At 37.4% G+C, this 14,574-nt stretch overlaps 2 protein-coding genes across 11 annotated transcripts; both read right to left on the bottom strand.

The window, feature by feature from the left end:
* Positions 1-145: 145 nt before the first annotated feature.
* On the bottom strand, positions 146-10,025 carry LOC120258508 (probable alkaline/neutral invertase D). Of its 7 annotated transcripts, XM_039265946.1 has the most exons (7): positions 6,589-6,663; positions 6,425-6,485; positions 5,548-5,654; positions 3,153-3,550; positions 2,250-2,681; positions 903-1,461; positions 146-650 (listed from the first exon to the last, which is right to left on the bottom strand). In XM_039265946.1, the coding sequence occupies exons 4-7, from the start codon at positions 3,522-3,524 to the stop codon at positions 355-357; spliced, it is 1,659 nt and encodes a 552-aa protein (XP_039121880.1). In that variant the 5' UTR covers positions 3,525-3,550; positions 5,548-5,654; positions 6,425-6,485; positions 6,589-6,663; the 3' UTR covers positions 146-354. The 7 variants fall into 7 exon arrangements, 4 of the variants coding, with proteins under 4 accessions (XP_039121880.1, XP_039121881.1, XP_039121882.1 ...); XM_039265949.1 differs by lacking the exon at positions 146-650 and having other exon boundaries at positions 898-1,461; XR_005536009.1 differs by lacking the exons at positions 146-650; positions 903-1,461; positions 2,250-2,681; positions 3,153-3,550 and adding exons at positions 5,817-5,986; positions 9,766-9,831; positions 9,931-10,025 and having other exon boundaries at positions 5,554-5,654; positions 6,589-8,893.
* Positions 10,026-10,743: 718 nt separating this feature from the next.
* LOC120257886 (F-box only protein 6-like) lies at positions 10,744-13,902 on the bottom strand. Of its 4 annotated transcripts, XM_039265178.1 has the most exons (3): positions 12,834-13,902; positions 11,867-11,870; positions 10,744-10,894 (listed from the first exon to the last, which is right to left on the bottom strand). In XM_039265178.1, the coding sequence occupies exon 1, from the start codon at positions 13,891-13,893 to the stop codon at positions 12,877-12,879; it is 1,017 nt and encodes a 338-aa protein (XP_039121112.1). In that variant the 5' UTR covers positions 13,894-13,902; the 3' UTR covers positions 10,744-10,894; positions 11,867-11,870; positions 12,834-12,876. The 4 variants fall into 4 exon arrangements, with proteins under 4 accessions (XP_039121112.1, XP_039121111.1, XP_039121110.1 ...); XM_039265177.1 differs by lacking the exons at positions 10,744-10,894; positions 11,867-11,870 and adding an exon at positions 11,218-11,567; XM_039265176.1 differs by lacking the exons at positions 10,744-10,894; positions 11,867-11,870 and adding an exon at positions 11,218-11,556.
* Positions 13,903-14,574: the final 672 nt, after the last annotated feature.

Genomic DNA, 14,574 nt, shown 5'->3' with positions numbered 1-14,574 from the left:
AAACCCGAAAACCTGATAATCCTACACAAGTTTGTATATACATATATATACACACATGCTCCTCTAGTTCCTTACCATCTACACTAATGTATGTTACACATACTTGAAATGATCAAAGTTTCCAAGAGAAAGAATGCATAATGATGAAAAGGCAATTTTAGCAGGACAAAAGAGTCTTTTGCTGTGAAGGAGATCGAAACAATCTCCGAACAAGCAAAACTCATCTTTATTTAGAATGCTATTCAACGACATTACATAATGCAGACGACATTTTGTATGATAAGAAAGGTGAAATTGCTGTAAAAGAATTTGTGTAAGAGGAAGTATACGATTATTTATCATCGTCGGGAATTGTCAGCATGTCCATGAGGTTGATCTTTTGATCAGAGGTTTCATGTCTTTGTCTTCTGCAAGAGATATCATTCCTAAGTGAGAAGGGTCTTCCAACATCATCTTCGCTACTAAATACCCGGCAATCGACCATGTCTGAAACTTCCTGGCTTGTTTGCCAACATATCTCCCAAGCTTCCCGTCATAATACTCTGGCCAACCATCTTTTAATAACCGGCTCTCGGCAAGCTCAATAGCTCGTCTAGCAATCTGCGGCCGCCCTGTCTTGATGCAGGCTGCAGTGAGCAGCCATAAAAGCACTGCAGAGAACAGGAAATGCAAAATTGAGCAATCAGTTAACAGTCTGTTGGATTTCAAAGAGACATGATTTCAGAAAGAAACTGATTTAAAAGTTCTAAAGCAACATTAAATTTGTATCCTTTTAGATGAACAAATAGGCTAATTGTATGCAGAAAGTGTACTAGTATTCTTGATGTTTCTTCGCTTCGAAGCGTGAACTAAGACCGAATTAAATAAGGAAAAATTAACATGCAAAACTAGAAAGCACTAACCTGGCCAAGATCCACCGTTGTGGTAACTCCATCTTGTGTTCTTGGGGTCGCAACCAGTTACAATTCTCCATTCATGGCTCTCAATGGCGGGATATGTTATCTTTAGGGGCATTTCTCCAACAAGCTCTTCCCAACGTGCTTCGATGAGATCCATTATAGCCATGGACTGCTCGGGAGTTGCAAGAGATGACAAAATAGCAACGCAGTTGCCCAAGGCAAACCATCTGAAGTCCATCCTTGCAGGACTCACATTTCCGATGAAGTAGCCTCCACGGGTAGGCATAAACTCAAAGACCCAATCCGGGATTGAATCCGGAATAACATTAAATTTGTTAACAGCTGTGTGTGAATACTCCTCTGTCTTATACCTATAGATGTCGTTTAGTTGTTGGAAATCGAGCCAAAAATAACTACGCATATGAAAACTCAAAGCATGCAACCGTCTCACTATTCTCTCGATGAATTCCTTTCCTTCAGCATCATGCTTAAGCATTATCAAGGCGCACCTCAAGGCCATAAAGAAAAGAGCTTGAATCTCAATTGGATAACCATAGATTCCCTGGAAATGAAGCCATACACTAATCATGTAAATGTCCAAAACAAAGTGCCATGGTACAGATAGAATGTGGGACGGTAACATCATGTATATATACACAGCAACTAAAAATTTTTGTTAGAGGACACTTCTTGTGCATAAGGTGTTGTTTCCTTTTGAGTGAATGCATGTTTAAGGTATATAAATTACAGGTTCAGGAGTTTTGTTCCACAATCATTATGATCAAACTGAAAAATTCTTAGATAACATCATCACATGATAACATAGTTGAAACTTCAAATAGCCCAGAGAGCCAAATGCGTCCTGAGCAACATAAATGCAAAGGAATTTAAATCTAGCTAGTATTATTGGTTTTTTTATCCTGTGTAACACAGACCACACTGTACACATGGCATCAATTGGAAATTTATGCCTGTATTTATTGTACCAAGCATGGCATTGTCAAATGAAAGATCCCCTTCAATGACAGTACTAAACAGATTTTCTAAGGCAGAAAAATGTAGATGTCATGACATCGACGTTACTATATTTTACCACGTCAACTCAGAAAGTTACCTCTCATCCGTATGAGTGCTTAACTGCTCAAATATATTTCAGAAATGAAAAGACATGTTTTATGTATGATACTTATCAAAATATTTACAAGCATGGATATTGTGAAATAGAAAATATGATTACTATGTCAAGGACATTCAGAAGTCATTTAAAAAGAGCATGAGAATTTTGAATAACACAGCAAAAGACTTCTAACTGATGCAATGCATCGGTTGAATAAAATGGTTTTCTCTTACCATTCTACGATCTATCATTGAGCATCCATCGGCACATAGCAAGGTAGGGAAAGTATCGAAACCCTCAGACAAGCAAAGAGACAATATAAGCCTCATTCCCTTTTGACATTCAGGAGTTTCTGCAAGAGATAAATCTCCAGTTGACTTTGTATACGCACGGAGAAGAATAATCCACCAGAACCCAGAGTCCACAGGGGCAACTCTTCCAATTGCACTCTCACCGAAATCAGCAATTACAGTATCTATTTTGCGAACAGGGTCATGAAGCACTTTGAAGCTTGCTGGCATGGCTCCTTCACCAAGCTTGAAACGATCAATCCTCTTTTCCCAACCTTGAAGGAAGATGGTTTTAAGTAGAAAGTTCTTAACTATATCAGGTTCACCATTCATCAGAAAAGCCAAAGCACTTGGTACAAAGTCACGTACAAACACCTGCATTTCCACATGAAGCATGGATCAAAGACAAATCACCTAATAACCTTCAGTTTGCAAGGACAAGCATATGAATAAAGTTCATCACATCTTAATACCGTTGAATAAGCCTAATCTAATTCCATCAGAGATGTGAGATGCACATGATCCAACATGAAATTATCAGACTTCAACAGGTTAGCATATATTTATATAAATATGCAATTTCATCTATGAATTTACTAACAGGAAATAACCAACAATAGTAATGCCAAACAGTCATCATGATAAACAAAAACAATGATTGCAGATGATAAGAAACCTGACAGAAGAAAGTAATGGCCAAGATGGTGTAAAGTTCAAACATAATTGCGTGATTCTTGGCATGAAACTGACTAGCTATATATAACTTTCCACTCTTCATGCAAAGATAATTGTATCAGTTGAGAAGAACATGCTAAAAAAATATAAAAGCCAACTGGTGCCATTCACCTGGTCATAATTCAAGACCTCCTCAGAGGCATGATCAACGGCCGCAATCGTCCCCACAGGCTGGCCCTGGAAGAAAACCAGAGACTTCCGTAGAGCATCCCATGCCTCACCAATCATCGGGTGAGTCTCAAATGAGTTACGTGTAGATGAGACAGGTGTGTCAAATGCCGATCGCACCCCGTTAGGTGAGTGCATGTTCTCCAAGCTATCCACAGCCCTTATGTTAATAGAGAGTTCACTTAGAGACCTCTCCTCAAATGACTTCTGCCGCTCAATGTTCAGCTTCGGTTTGTCAAGAAGTTTGAGCAGGTCCAAGTCATCAACCTCACCAAGAGCACAGTAAGACCCCACCTTTTTGAGTCCAAACTCCATGCAGCCTCCTCAAATACTTCAAAAGGCTGCAAAGAATACAAGATCCTCCCCATCAAAATCAAAGCAAGCTTCAAACATTAGATATCAAGTTAATCCCGAATTTGTGGGAGGAAACAAGGTTCAATTCATTAACCAATAATTTCTTCATAAAAAAGAGAGCTTTTCAATAAATAACAACAAAGAAACAAATCTGTGGAAATTTTCAGAGATAAACACCTAAAACTAACTATAGAGACACTTAGCACATCACTCAAATTTAACATAAGGTTCTTCAAAAATGAGATTCATTTCTTTCCATTATTAAACCAAGGACAGACATGAAAGTATGAATCCCCAAACTAGATCCATGCAAACCACTACACAAACTCCATTACTTAACCAAACTATATACAAAAAAATCAGTGGAATCCCTCAAAACATAACACAAATCAGCACCTAACATATCAAAATCACCAAAAACAAGAAAAGAAAAGAAACAAACAAAAAACTAAAACAACGAGAGAAAGAAGACAAACCAGACAAGCTCCGGAGGGGATGGAGGAGAAACTCAGGGAAACGCCAAGAGAAACAGGGGAGAAGAGAAAAGGATCCAACGCTTGGAGATGGAGTATTTATTGAGGGGAAACGCATGGGGAATGATGTCAAAAGATTGATGGCTACTGCTGACGTGGCACATCACGATTGGCCACTCTCTGTAGGGCCCGGTGTGACACGTCATCCGTTGGTCAACTAAGCCCAGGTTTTGGATTCATTAACGGCGGTCATCTCGATGTTGATTAGTCTTAATAAACCAACTGCCAAGGACTTAATTTAAATCAAAAGACTTTTATTAAATTTATTTTGATTAGCAAATAGTCAGATGGTCATTATTAAATATTTATAGTGAGAATATAAATGGGGGAATTTTTTTATTTTTTTTTTGGGAGAAAAAAAAGAAAATTCCAATATTCAAAACGAACGACTTGCACCGACAGCTTAAGAACAAGCCTAGATCTTCTTAACGAGAAGCCGGCAGCACGTGCCTTTCGCGTGACGTAGTCTGGCGGGAAAGGTCACCCGTTGAAAGAGGGCACCCGCATGGGATCCACGTCAGCCGCATGGGATCCACGTCAGCATGTCACACGTGGAGAGTTTTTATTGGAGGGAAAGGCCGCACTAGAAGTAAACGTTTAAAGGGTAATTGACGGCTGAGATTTCTTATCAGGGAGCAATTAGGATCCCTAGGTAACATATATGCATAAATTTATCTATTTGAGACTTAATTCATACAACAAGGTACTGTTGAGATATGGAATCAAAGGAATGAGAAAGAAGAACATGAATAAAAAGAGTAATAAGTGATGGAATTAGTCAAAACCATTGTCATATTTTAAGCATTATCGGCAATTAAAATCAAACAATGATATGGAGATCCTATCTGATTCCCTTCTTTTGGGAGGAATAGTGGTCAATGAATGTCAAGAAACCGAAAACATAAAAAATGAAAACGTATTAAGATTTGTGATCGGTTGGTTGGTGATGTTAGGTGCATCCATGGTTGAGCATAAATTTAGCTATGAGACTTAATTCATACAACAAGGTACTGTTGAGATATGGAATAAAAGAAATTAGAAAGAAGAACATGTATAACAATAGTAATAAGTGGAGGAATTGGTCAAAATCAAGAACTTTGTGATATTTTAAGCATTATCGGCAATTAAAATCAAAAGATGATGTAGAGGTCCTATCCAATTCCCTTCTTTTTGAAGGAATAGTGGTCAATGAATGTCAAGTAATGGGGAAAAATAATGAAAACATAATAAGATTTGTGATAGGTTAGTGGGTGATGTTAGGTGCATCTATGGTTGAGCTTGCTTTCTCTATTTCTTTCATTGGACCTGTAACAATTAATGTCCTAAAGTGAAGGAATGATATGCTAGTTTCAACCACTTGAACGTGAGAAATGAATAGAATGAATGGTTGACAAAGAAAACATACTAAGATCGTGTTGGTTCTAGACGAAAATTCAACGTGAGAGAAGTACCTGATTGATGTGTGAATCAAACCAACTTGAAATTGTCTGTCATTTACTTTTCAATCCGTTCCTTGGGTTGAACATCAATGTTCTTTCCTGTTCCTTGAAGGTCATTTCTGTAGAGAGTACAAAAATACAGTTCATCATGGTTGAATGCAGAAAAAGATAGTACCAAACTAGCTAGATATTGGCTTTAAAACAATTTGATTAAACAAAGAAGGGAACATTTGTTGAAATCAACAAATGTACTCTTGAGAAACCAACTGAGTCACACATACATATAATGATGACAACCACTCTGCACACATTGAAGCAATCAGATCTTTGACAAAAACCTTTCAGATGTAGAAATCAGATCTTTAACTTTGGAGCAGCATTTTGCACCAAAGAATTCTGAAAACTTTGGTTCTAAAATATGATGGGGAATGTCGTAATTTTGTGGAGAAATCTGGGAAAAATAAGAAATGGAAGCACAAATTCATGTAAAGATATCAAGGAAAAACATCAAACAGAACAGACTACATATGGCACACCAACATGATTCATGTCACACAAATATTTAACTTCAAAAATCAAGTGGAATGTCATATTAGACTACAACGGAAAGAAAAACGTTAAGCAGAACAGATTGTGGACGGTATACCATCATGATTCATGTCACACAAATATTTTACTTCAAAATCAAGAGGAGTGTCATATTTAGCTATGATGGAACCAACTACTACCAATAAGCCCTTCTCATGAGAAAAAAAATATCTTACTAAGAAGAGGATATTATAAATTACATAAATAAAACTGAATAAACTCTCGCAAGTAAGAAATTCAGGATATACATGTTACCTAAGTATTTTGATTGTCATTGGCAAAGGAGAATGAGTTTTATTACCTCTTAATTACATTGTTGTGTGGATTGCATGTATCACATTGCCAAAGCTACAAGTGTTTTCCTGTGTGAACGATGAAGGAACATTGTTCCATTAGATAAAGTATATTATATCGCAGAATTAAGAGATTAGGAAAACAAAAAGAATTACAACGAGGAAAGCATACATCTTGGCTAGTGAACTCCAGACTCAGGTATATCTTTGGTTGACCAAAACTCAATAATGATGACAGGCTATTTTTAAATTTCAGATGCCTTATCTCATCCCATTTTCTCAGAAAATATACTCGAATGAAACTTGCATGAGAAATAGCAGTGATGCATGTCTTCTTTTCAGTAAGTAAAGGATGAACAACCACCCTGAAGTTCCCGAAGTCTCAGCAACATCCTCAAATCTTAGACTAGTTTCCGATCTCTCGACACATTTGCCCTTATCTGAACAAGCAACTACACGATTCAGTCTCCTCAGCCAAATATCATAATCAACAGGATATGGAGTTCCACAGAGGCTGTCCACATAATCAGCAAATGCTTTGAGAAGAGTCGAAACTTCACCTAGCTGGTGTTGAATCATGCGCTTAGCCCAGCATCTCTCCCTCCACCTCAATGCCGATTCAATAGAATCCTGTTGTTGCATCTCACCTCCGCACACAAAATAAAGGAGGTAAATTAGGCTCTCAGTGTCAGAGGACGGGCAAAGCTTCCTGTGTTGAAGAGCATAGACAGAAGAAAACTGTAAGTTCATAGCAGGACTGTCCCTATCTTCCAGAACTGCACGGCCCCAGGACACAGCTATGTATAATGACTCAGTCCTACCATTTGAGGAAATAACTCGCACTATATTTTCAGGACAGATATCACCATGTTGTATGTTTGCCGATGCTGCACTTTTCAAAGATGTCAAAATATCCCTACAGAAACGCAAGGCTTCCTCAGTGCAAAAAGACCCATACCGAGCAATGATATGTGATACTGGTTCACCAACTGGAGAAGTCACAAGCACAGGGGTTCCACACCAAGGGTGTTCGCAGCAATCTCCAGGATTCTGTTTAGAACAATGGCCTGGATGCAAAACCCTCCCAGACAAAATAAGTTCAGGCAAATTTTTACTCGAGACCCCTTGCTGCTTCATAATGTTTAATATCTTGGTTTGCCTTTGCACAAGATACCATAGGCTCATAGCCTCCCAAGATGGTTCAAGCCTAGATGGATGAACACCAACATATAATGTAAATAGTTTGCAAGGTTGATCAAGAGTGAAAGCACTATAAGATAGGGAATCACCGACTAGAATGATGTCTTTTATCTGAAATTTTACTTGGCCTTGAGAGTCCTCCAAATGAATTACTTCACCTTCCTTGAGGTTTGGACGCATAGACAGCTTGTTGGGAGTTTGATCAGACTGATGATCAAGTTCTATCGTCTCCCATTGACCATTGTGGCCATTTTGAATCTGTGCGGACAGACCATAGCATTCCAATCTACGTTTTTGAATGAGAAGACTCTGATCTGTGGCTAGAGATGCAATGGACTTTCTTGGTGGTCCTTTCCACTGAATGATGGAATAATAGGTTGCCAATAGTAGCTGAAGAGTTCCTACATCCCCCCAATTTGCATTTCCTAGTTTAGTCCATACACGATCAATAGGAGAGACAGAGACCTCAGCATGGTTCTTAATCCACTCTACAACAGCGTGGTATGGGTTGCATGAATTCACATCCAGCCGGCTTAGATCACCACCAAACTTGATTATTCCACCAAATTTTGAGTCCAGAACCAACATATAAATAGAGCTGCTTTTAGATGCACTGGACTTGCTCAAATTCCTTGAGAGAAGTATATGGAATCCATAGAAAAGGGCTTCACATATACTTAGCATGGAAAAAGCCTTGCTCTTACCATCAGTAATGTCAGATTTGAACAGTGCGAGCTCAAGCACATCATTCCACCGAACATGTGAGTCAGAATCAACTTTGGCTACAACTGCTGCTCCACAAAGCCCTCCAAGCCTTCCATTTGATGCTGCTTGCTCAATAGTATAAAATCTAGATCCAGGATAGCGAGGACAAGAAACAAAAAAAGGTGGCTCTCCAGTTTTATGCCAAAATGTTCGCCAGAGGCCATCTATGATAGTTTGAAGGAAGCATACTAAAGCCAGAAACTTCTCTTCTCTAGAATTATCATAACCATGATGAGAATAAGGCATCCGGAAAAGTTGCTGGAAAAAGGCCCCATCAAGTGCATAATCAAGTTTTTGCAATTCATCAACCAGAAATGGGGGTTTGAACAGAAGTTTCTTGTCACAACTATTAGATGGCAGCTTCTGAAGGACCCAATCTTCAATACAGCTAGAGAATGTTTCAACGTCAACTATCTTCTTGGAATACTCCCTCAATCCGTCAGATGCTCTCTTAGAACAAGGAATAGATTTGCTAGTGGTTGAAACACATGAACCTCTATCAGGTGAGATTCCTGCCACACAAACCAAAATCTTCTTCAATACCACAGCACACATTTTAATGATTCATGATAGAGTTAAGTAGCCATTGTTATATGAAATAGCAAAAGTTTTCTCAAGCTTCTCCCTACAAAATGAAATAATAACCTTTCTTTCTAGTGTAAATCAATTCCCACATCATAAAGGAACCACAACGAATTAGCAAGAAAAACATTGCACCACAAAGAAAAAAAGCTATGTCTTCCATAAAAGTTGGACAACCTACCTTCTGTATTCCATACTTCTGAACTTTAAATTAAAATGATACATATGATTGTGGTACTATTTTATACTCTATATTTTAAGGTAAGAATCTAGTAGTTCATTGATCAGTGCTTCAATGACATATAACAGGATTGAAAAAATGAAACCTTTAATGCCCATTATACTAAATGCATCTATAGATTGAAGTTGAACACCCACTACACCAACACTTTGTAAAACACTTGAATAAGAAATAAAACAACTTCAAAACTCAAACAATACATGTGATTGTAAGATTTAAATTGAAAAAAAATATATATATATATATATATATATATATCAAACATGATTGTGCTATTCTCATATTCTCTCCAAGCAAGCAAAAGCAAGCATTTTCCTACTAGTTCACTAATTAATGCTTCAATGAGATATAATTAACATAAGTGACAAAATGAATCCTTTATGCCCAGAATACCAAATGCATCTACAGCTTGAACATGCCCAACACCAGAACTTTGTAAAAAAATCCAACAAGAAACAAAACAACATCAAAACAAAACAAAAAACACACACACACACACACGAAGAAATAGCAAAAGAATCAGAATGAACAAATGCATATGAAAACAAGGGAAGATTAAACCAGCTCTTGATCTTCTGAAACTGCTCCCCGCTCCACGAACAGACTCCGAATCACTGAGACTGAATCCTGAGACAAATCATCCATCAATCCAAGCAAAGAGATCATCAGCAAAGCTTCAAAGCGGAACAACAAAAGGCACAATAGATTGAAGAGAAAACCACTCACCGAATCTCATGGCGGCAATCAGAGATGGTTTTGGATCGATCTCCGCATCGTCTCTTCGCTCCCCTCACTCCCTTCCTTTATATTGCGTCTTCCCTCTTCTCCCTCATTCTCTCTCTCTCTCGTAGTATTCCATTTTGTATTTAAATTATTATTTATTTATTTTTATTATATTTTTTTTGGCATATATGTCCCTTGTAAAAACTTAATTCCCACAACATCCCTTAAAAAAAATTTTTGCATAAGATTCATCCACAGGACCACAAACATACTGTTCACTAAAATATTTGACCATTGGATTATCATCATCACTTTTTATTAGGATGTTTGTTGATAACCATTTAATCATCATTTAACAGCTATTATTTTTATAAACATCATATAATTATTATATATCATAATCGTTGAATTTTTTTAACGATTACTGTGAATGCGTCATATGATTGATTTTTCATATATATATATTTTTATCGGTGAGTATAAATTTAATTTTTAAATGTAGTGTACAAATGGAATGTATAATTTAATGATTAAAAATGACAATTTTTAGTTTTAAAAACCAACATAAAAATTTGAGTGGTGGTTTTTTTTCATCAAAATTATATATGTATACAGGTGGAACTTGATTGAAAGGTTTTATGGGGTTGTTTGTGCAAACAGAATAATTTTTAAAAATTATGTTGAGTATAATGATGAAATTGCAGCGTGTACACGATGATCAATGATGCTGCCTTGTTTAATAGCTCCTCTTCCGTGTTTTAACTTAAGCTATTCCCACACGACAAGACAAAATAGTTTCATAAATAAAATTTTCAAATGTTCCTAACACATCAAGTTTGATTACAGTATTGTGACACATCCGAGGGCACAAACTTACCCAATTTTAATTGATAGATAACCCCTTACAAAGTTTAAAATTGCTAGTAGACTCTGCCAAGTTACAAGATTCTTACAAATACAGCCCTGACAATAAAAAAATAAAACATAAAACAGAGAAGTGAAGATGAAGCAAGATAACATGAATATGAATTATCAAACAAAAGGTTGTAGGGTTGCACAGAGTTCTATCATTATGAATCAACTTTGATAAAAGAAATGCATGATCAGCTTTAAGTCTAGTGCTGGGGGAAAAAATCAAGCATCAAACATTACCTTTTTGTATCACATCATCATCCAGTGAGCATCATTCAGGAGTTCAAACTTCAAAGAGGAAAAGTAGGAAAAACACAAAGACAGCAGAGAAAGGGCATACAATGAACTCAAACAATCATGTTACATCCTGGAAAGACCTGTTGTAATAATGCATTTGATTACCAGAGTAACATGCTTCAATTTTGAACAGTAACTGAAATGGGTCGGAATGTTTCAGATATTATTAGATTGATCATGTCGACTTATATAGCAAGGGTTCAAGAGCTAATTTGCTTTTGAAATTATAGCAAAGTTAGGCTTGAATACATTGCGTTTTTGCATCTAGGAATGCGATCAATTGAATCCTTCCATCATGTTGTCACAGAGCTGATGGATGTGAGGCAGTGATGATAGTGAGTAGTAGACAAGCTCTGGATTAGTTCTTTGCTTCTACTTCTTGTTCTCCATTGTTTGTTTTTCAGACAAATTGGATGATTTCTGTCAGTAATCTATGAATCCACATTAGAATATGAAAGATCCAAAGGATGCTACAAGCTTCATACTTTAGACTATCAGCAAAAGCTTAATTTATAACAAATATTTAAGATTATATAGGACCAATCTAGGTTCAAAACAGAAAGAAAATGAAAAGATCATAACGAATTAGGTCCAATAGGCCAAAACTATCGTGTCAGATATAAACTTTTTCTCAGGTTAGGCTTTCAGACTGACAAATATCAAAATGGTGATAATAACATACATTGGAGAAAAATACCATCTGATTTAACTACCTTGTTGCAATACAATGGTCCCTCTAACATAAAATAATCATGGGCCAATGAAAATTGATTTTAAGAAGATATTATATTAATCCAGTAAAATGGTAAAATCAAATGATTCGGGAACATGTACCCTCAAATTTTTTTTGCCACAACAAAATTAAATAGGAGATCATAATAATTATCATGAACAAAGGTAACTAACCAACAATAGAAAAAAAAAAACTATGACATGAATACATTGTCAAAAAGAATAACCATATTGATAAAGAATCCCTTAGTCTCCATGAGTCCAGGTATCATAACTAAAAAAGTATTTCAAGAAATTTCTAGTAAAACATCATCCCCACTGCCCGTAAAATTTGCATTCCTTGTGTTACCATGATGTCGTTCATTGTTAAATTTACTTCACAAAAGTCTTCAGTCTCACCTGTATAATGGGAGGGATCATAACTTCTCACAATTCTCTCATTTTAAAAATAAGTAGCCGCAAATTGATAGAACATAAGAGTTAAACAGGGCAAACATAACAACATTGACTCAATCAGCTAATATTAATAGCGAAAGCATTCCATGAAAACCTCGCAAACCAAAAACCTCATCTGACTAAGCATCAGTGATATAACGCTTTGTCCCACTGAACAGCAATCTTAGTATAAGCAACGTTCTAAGTCTCTTTACAAAGTCTTTGACAATGCTCTCAATCAGAAGTATCACCATAATTTCTCAAAGTTGTCAATACATAAAGAAACATTGTCTAATTCTAGTGAAACCATATTCTTGACCTATCTTGCTAATTCATGTCCTATCTATACAATGTGATAAGGAAATTTAGATTTTCAAATGCAACCACAAAGAATAATAATTTAGAAAAATAAACAATATCTACTCAAATGTAGGAATAGAAACAGCCAGCTTTCAGAGAGTCCACCAACTATGAGAGTACTAAACAAGAGAAGCAATTCAATTCACAAAATCGAAAGAGAACACACTGACCTTCAACTCATCTTTCATTCATCTCCGAAAGAAACCACGAGAATCACCTCAAAAATTCCGCATTTGGTTCCACAGCCACGCCAAGAAAAGGATTCAAATGGCACTGCAACGGGCACTTTCTCGGCCACCACCATCTCCAATCCATCAGATCAAGAATCAAGAAAACATTTCCCGAATAACTGTAGAAGCAAACCATCCCTTTCCCATCACAAACATGGAAATGCTTCATTATTGTCATACCACTGAACTCTGAGAAGATCTCATCAGGCATAGAGCAAACCAGTTTCCAATTCTCCCAGTCAAATTCCCACACCTTAACGCTGAGCATCACTCCCAACAAATCTGCAACTCCAGCGACCAAGAACAACCTCCCGCCAAACGCCACCAGATGAGCACAGGCCACAGAAGGAACCACTTCAGTGACGATTTCCCAATCGCCGGACAACAAATCAAACTTTAAGAGATGATCCGGCCCGAAACTCAGAACGTAAAGGGAGCCATTGAGAACGACGGCATTGCCAAGCATGTGGACGCGGCCGGGGAGCTCTCCTCGCAGAGTCCAAGAACCGGAGGCGGAGTCATAGATCTGGGAGCGGATGCGGTCGGAGGTGCTGACGACGACAATGCGGACACGGGAGCGGTGGGTGGTGCCGTCGTCTTCGATGATGAGGGAAAGGGGATAAATCAAGGTGGTCATGGGGAGATGAGGAGGGATGGGGGTGGGGGTGCCGGAGAAGGGGTTGAAGAGGGAGTCCGATAGGAGGATGAGAGGGCCAGAGGCGGTGGCGGGGAAGGACGGGAGAGGCATGGAAAGCCATCGATTGCGGGATGGCTGGAAGACGATGGCGGAGGAGATGGAGTACGATGATGAAGAGGAGGAGAAGAGAAGGAAGAAGGGATCTCGAGGGAACGGGAGAGAAGGAGGGAGGGATCGAATGGAGGAGAGGAAGGAGCGGGAGATGGACCGGAGGCGGAGGAGGACGGAGATGGGGAGCTTGGAGAGGATTTCTTCATGGATGGAGCTCGGAAGGAGCTCCCATGGAAACGAGGTCGCGTCCATGGCGTTCGATGTGCACGAATGGAGTTTGAATGAAGGGTTTCTGTCTATATATTTAGCTTGATAATTTAAAATGATTTGAGGGAGTTAGATGTAAAATGGCACAAATTATATATTTTTATAAGAAAAAATGAATCTTTATGTCACTGAAAGTTTCAAAATTTCTTATATATATCCTCAAGCATTTGAATTTCCAAGACAATACGGTTTTTTTAGTTTACTTCTTTTTCAATCATTGCAATTCACTCAAGTTTATTATATTTTACAATATATATTTTTCGTTTAATAAATATAATTGGTCTTGGAGATTTGATGTCTCTTACTTTTTTGCTTCAATTGCAAGTTATTGCAAACCTTACTCTTAAACGTGATCATTTCATGAACTTAGTTAAAGAATGTTTGGATAACAACTCTCATTTCCAAAAGGTATGTTTTATTTATTTTTAATACTTTTGTTTTCTTTACATATGCCCCACACATTGTTCTTAATTGCACATCCTAGTTCTCTCAAATTGTTCTTAATTGCATATTCAAGTTCTGCTGAAAGTAAGAATTCAGTTCAGGAGTCTGAGATCTTCAAGACAAGAGACCTACTCGTACTGCTGGTGGAGACAGGAAATATTTAGTTTAGATATTGAAGTTAACTTTTTTTTCCAAAATTTATTATTAATTATTTTTAAATGT

Source organism: Dioscorea cayenensis, chromosome 4 (genome assembly GCF_009730915.1).
Source record: "Dioscorea cayenensis subsp. rotundata cultivar TDr96_F1 chromosome 4, TDr96_F1_v2_PseudoChromosome.rev07_lg8_w22 25.fasta, whole genome shotgun sequence".
Lineage (NCBI taxonomy): Eukaryota > Viridiplantae > Streptophyta > Magnoliopsida > Dioscoreales > Dioscoreaceae > Dioscorea > Dioscorea cayenensis.
The sequence above is the reverse complement of the archived record's forward strand: the minus strand, read 5'-3'. Positions and strand labels throughout refer to the sequence as shown.

Bases quoted from the DNA above. Each gene is read 5' to 3' on its own strand.
- LOC120258508 (XM_039265946.1), bottom strand. From the start codon at position 3,524: ATGGAGTTTGGACTCAAAAAGGTGGGGTCTTACTGTGCTCTTGGTGAG. The intron at 1,462-2,249 runs GTAAGAGAAAAC...CTTCATTTCCAG, and splicing joins CAATGATAGATCGTAGAATG to GGAATCTATGGTTATCCAAT. The intron at 651-902 runs GTTAGTGCTTTC...TGTTCTCTGCAG, and splicing joins CAACGGTGGATCTTGGCCAG to TGCTTTTATGGCTGCTCACT.
- LOC120257886 (XM_039265178.1), bottom strand. From the start codon at position 13,893: ATGGACGCGACCTCGTTTCCATGGGAGCTCCTTCCGAGCTCCATCCAT.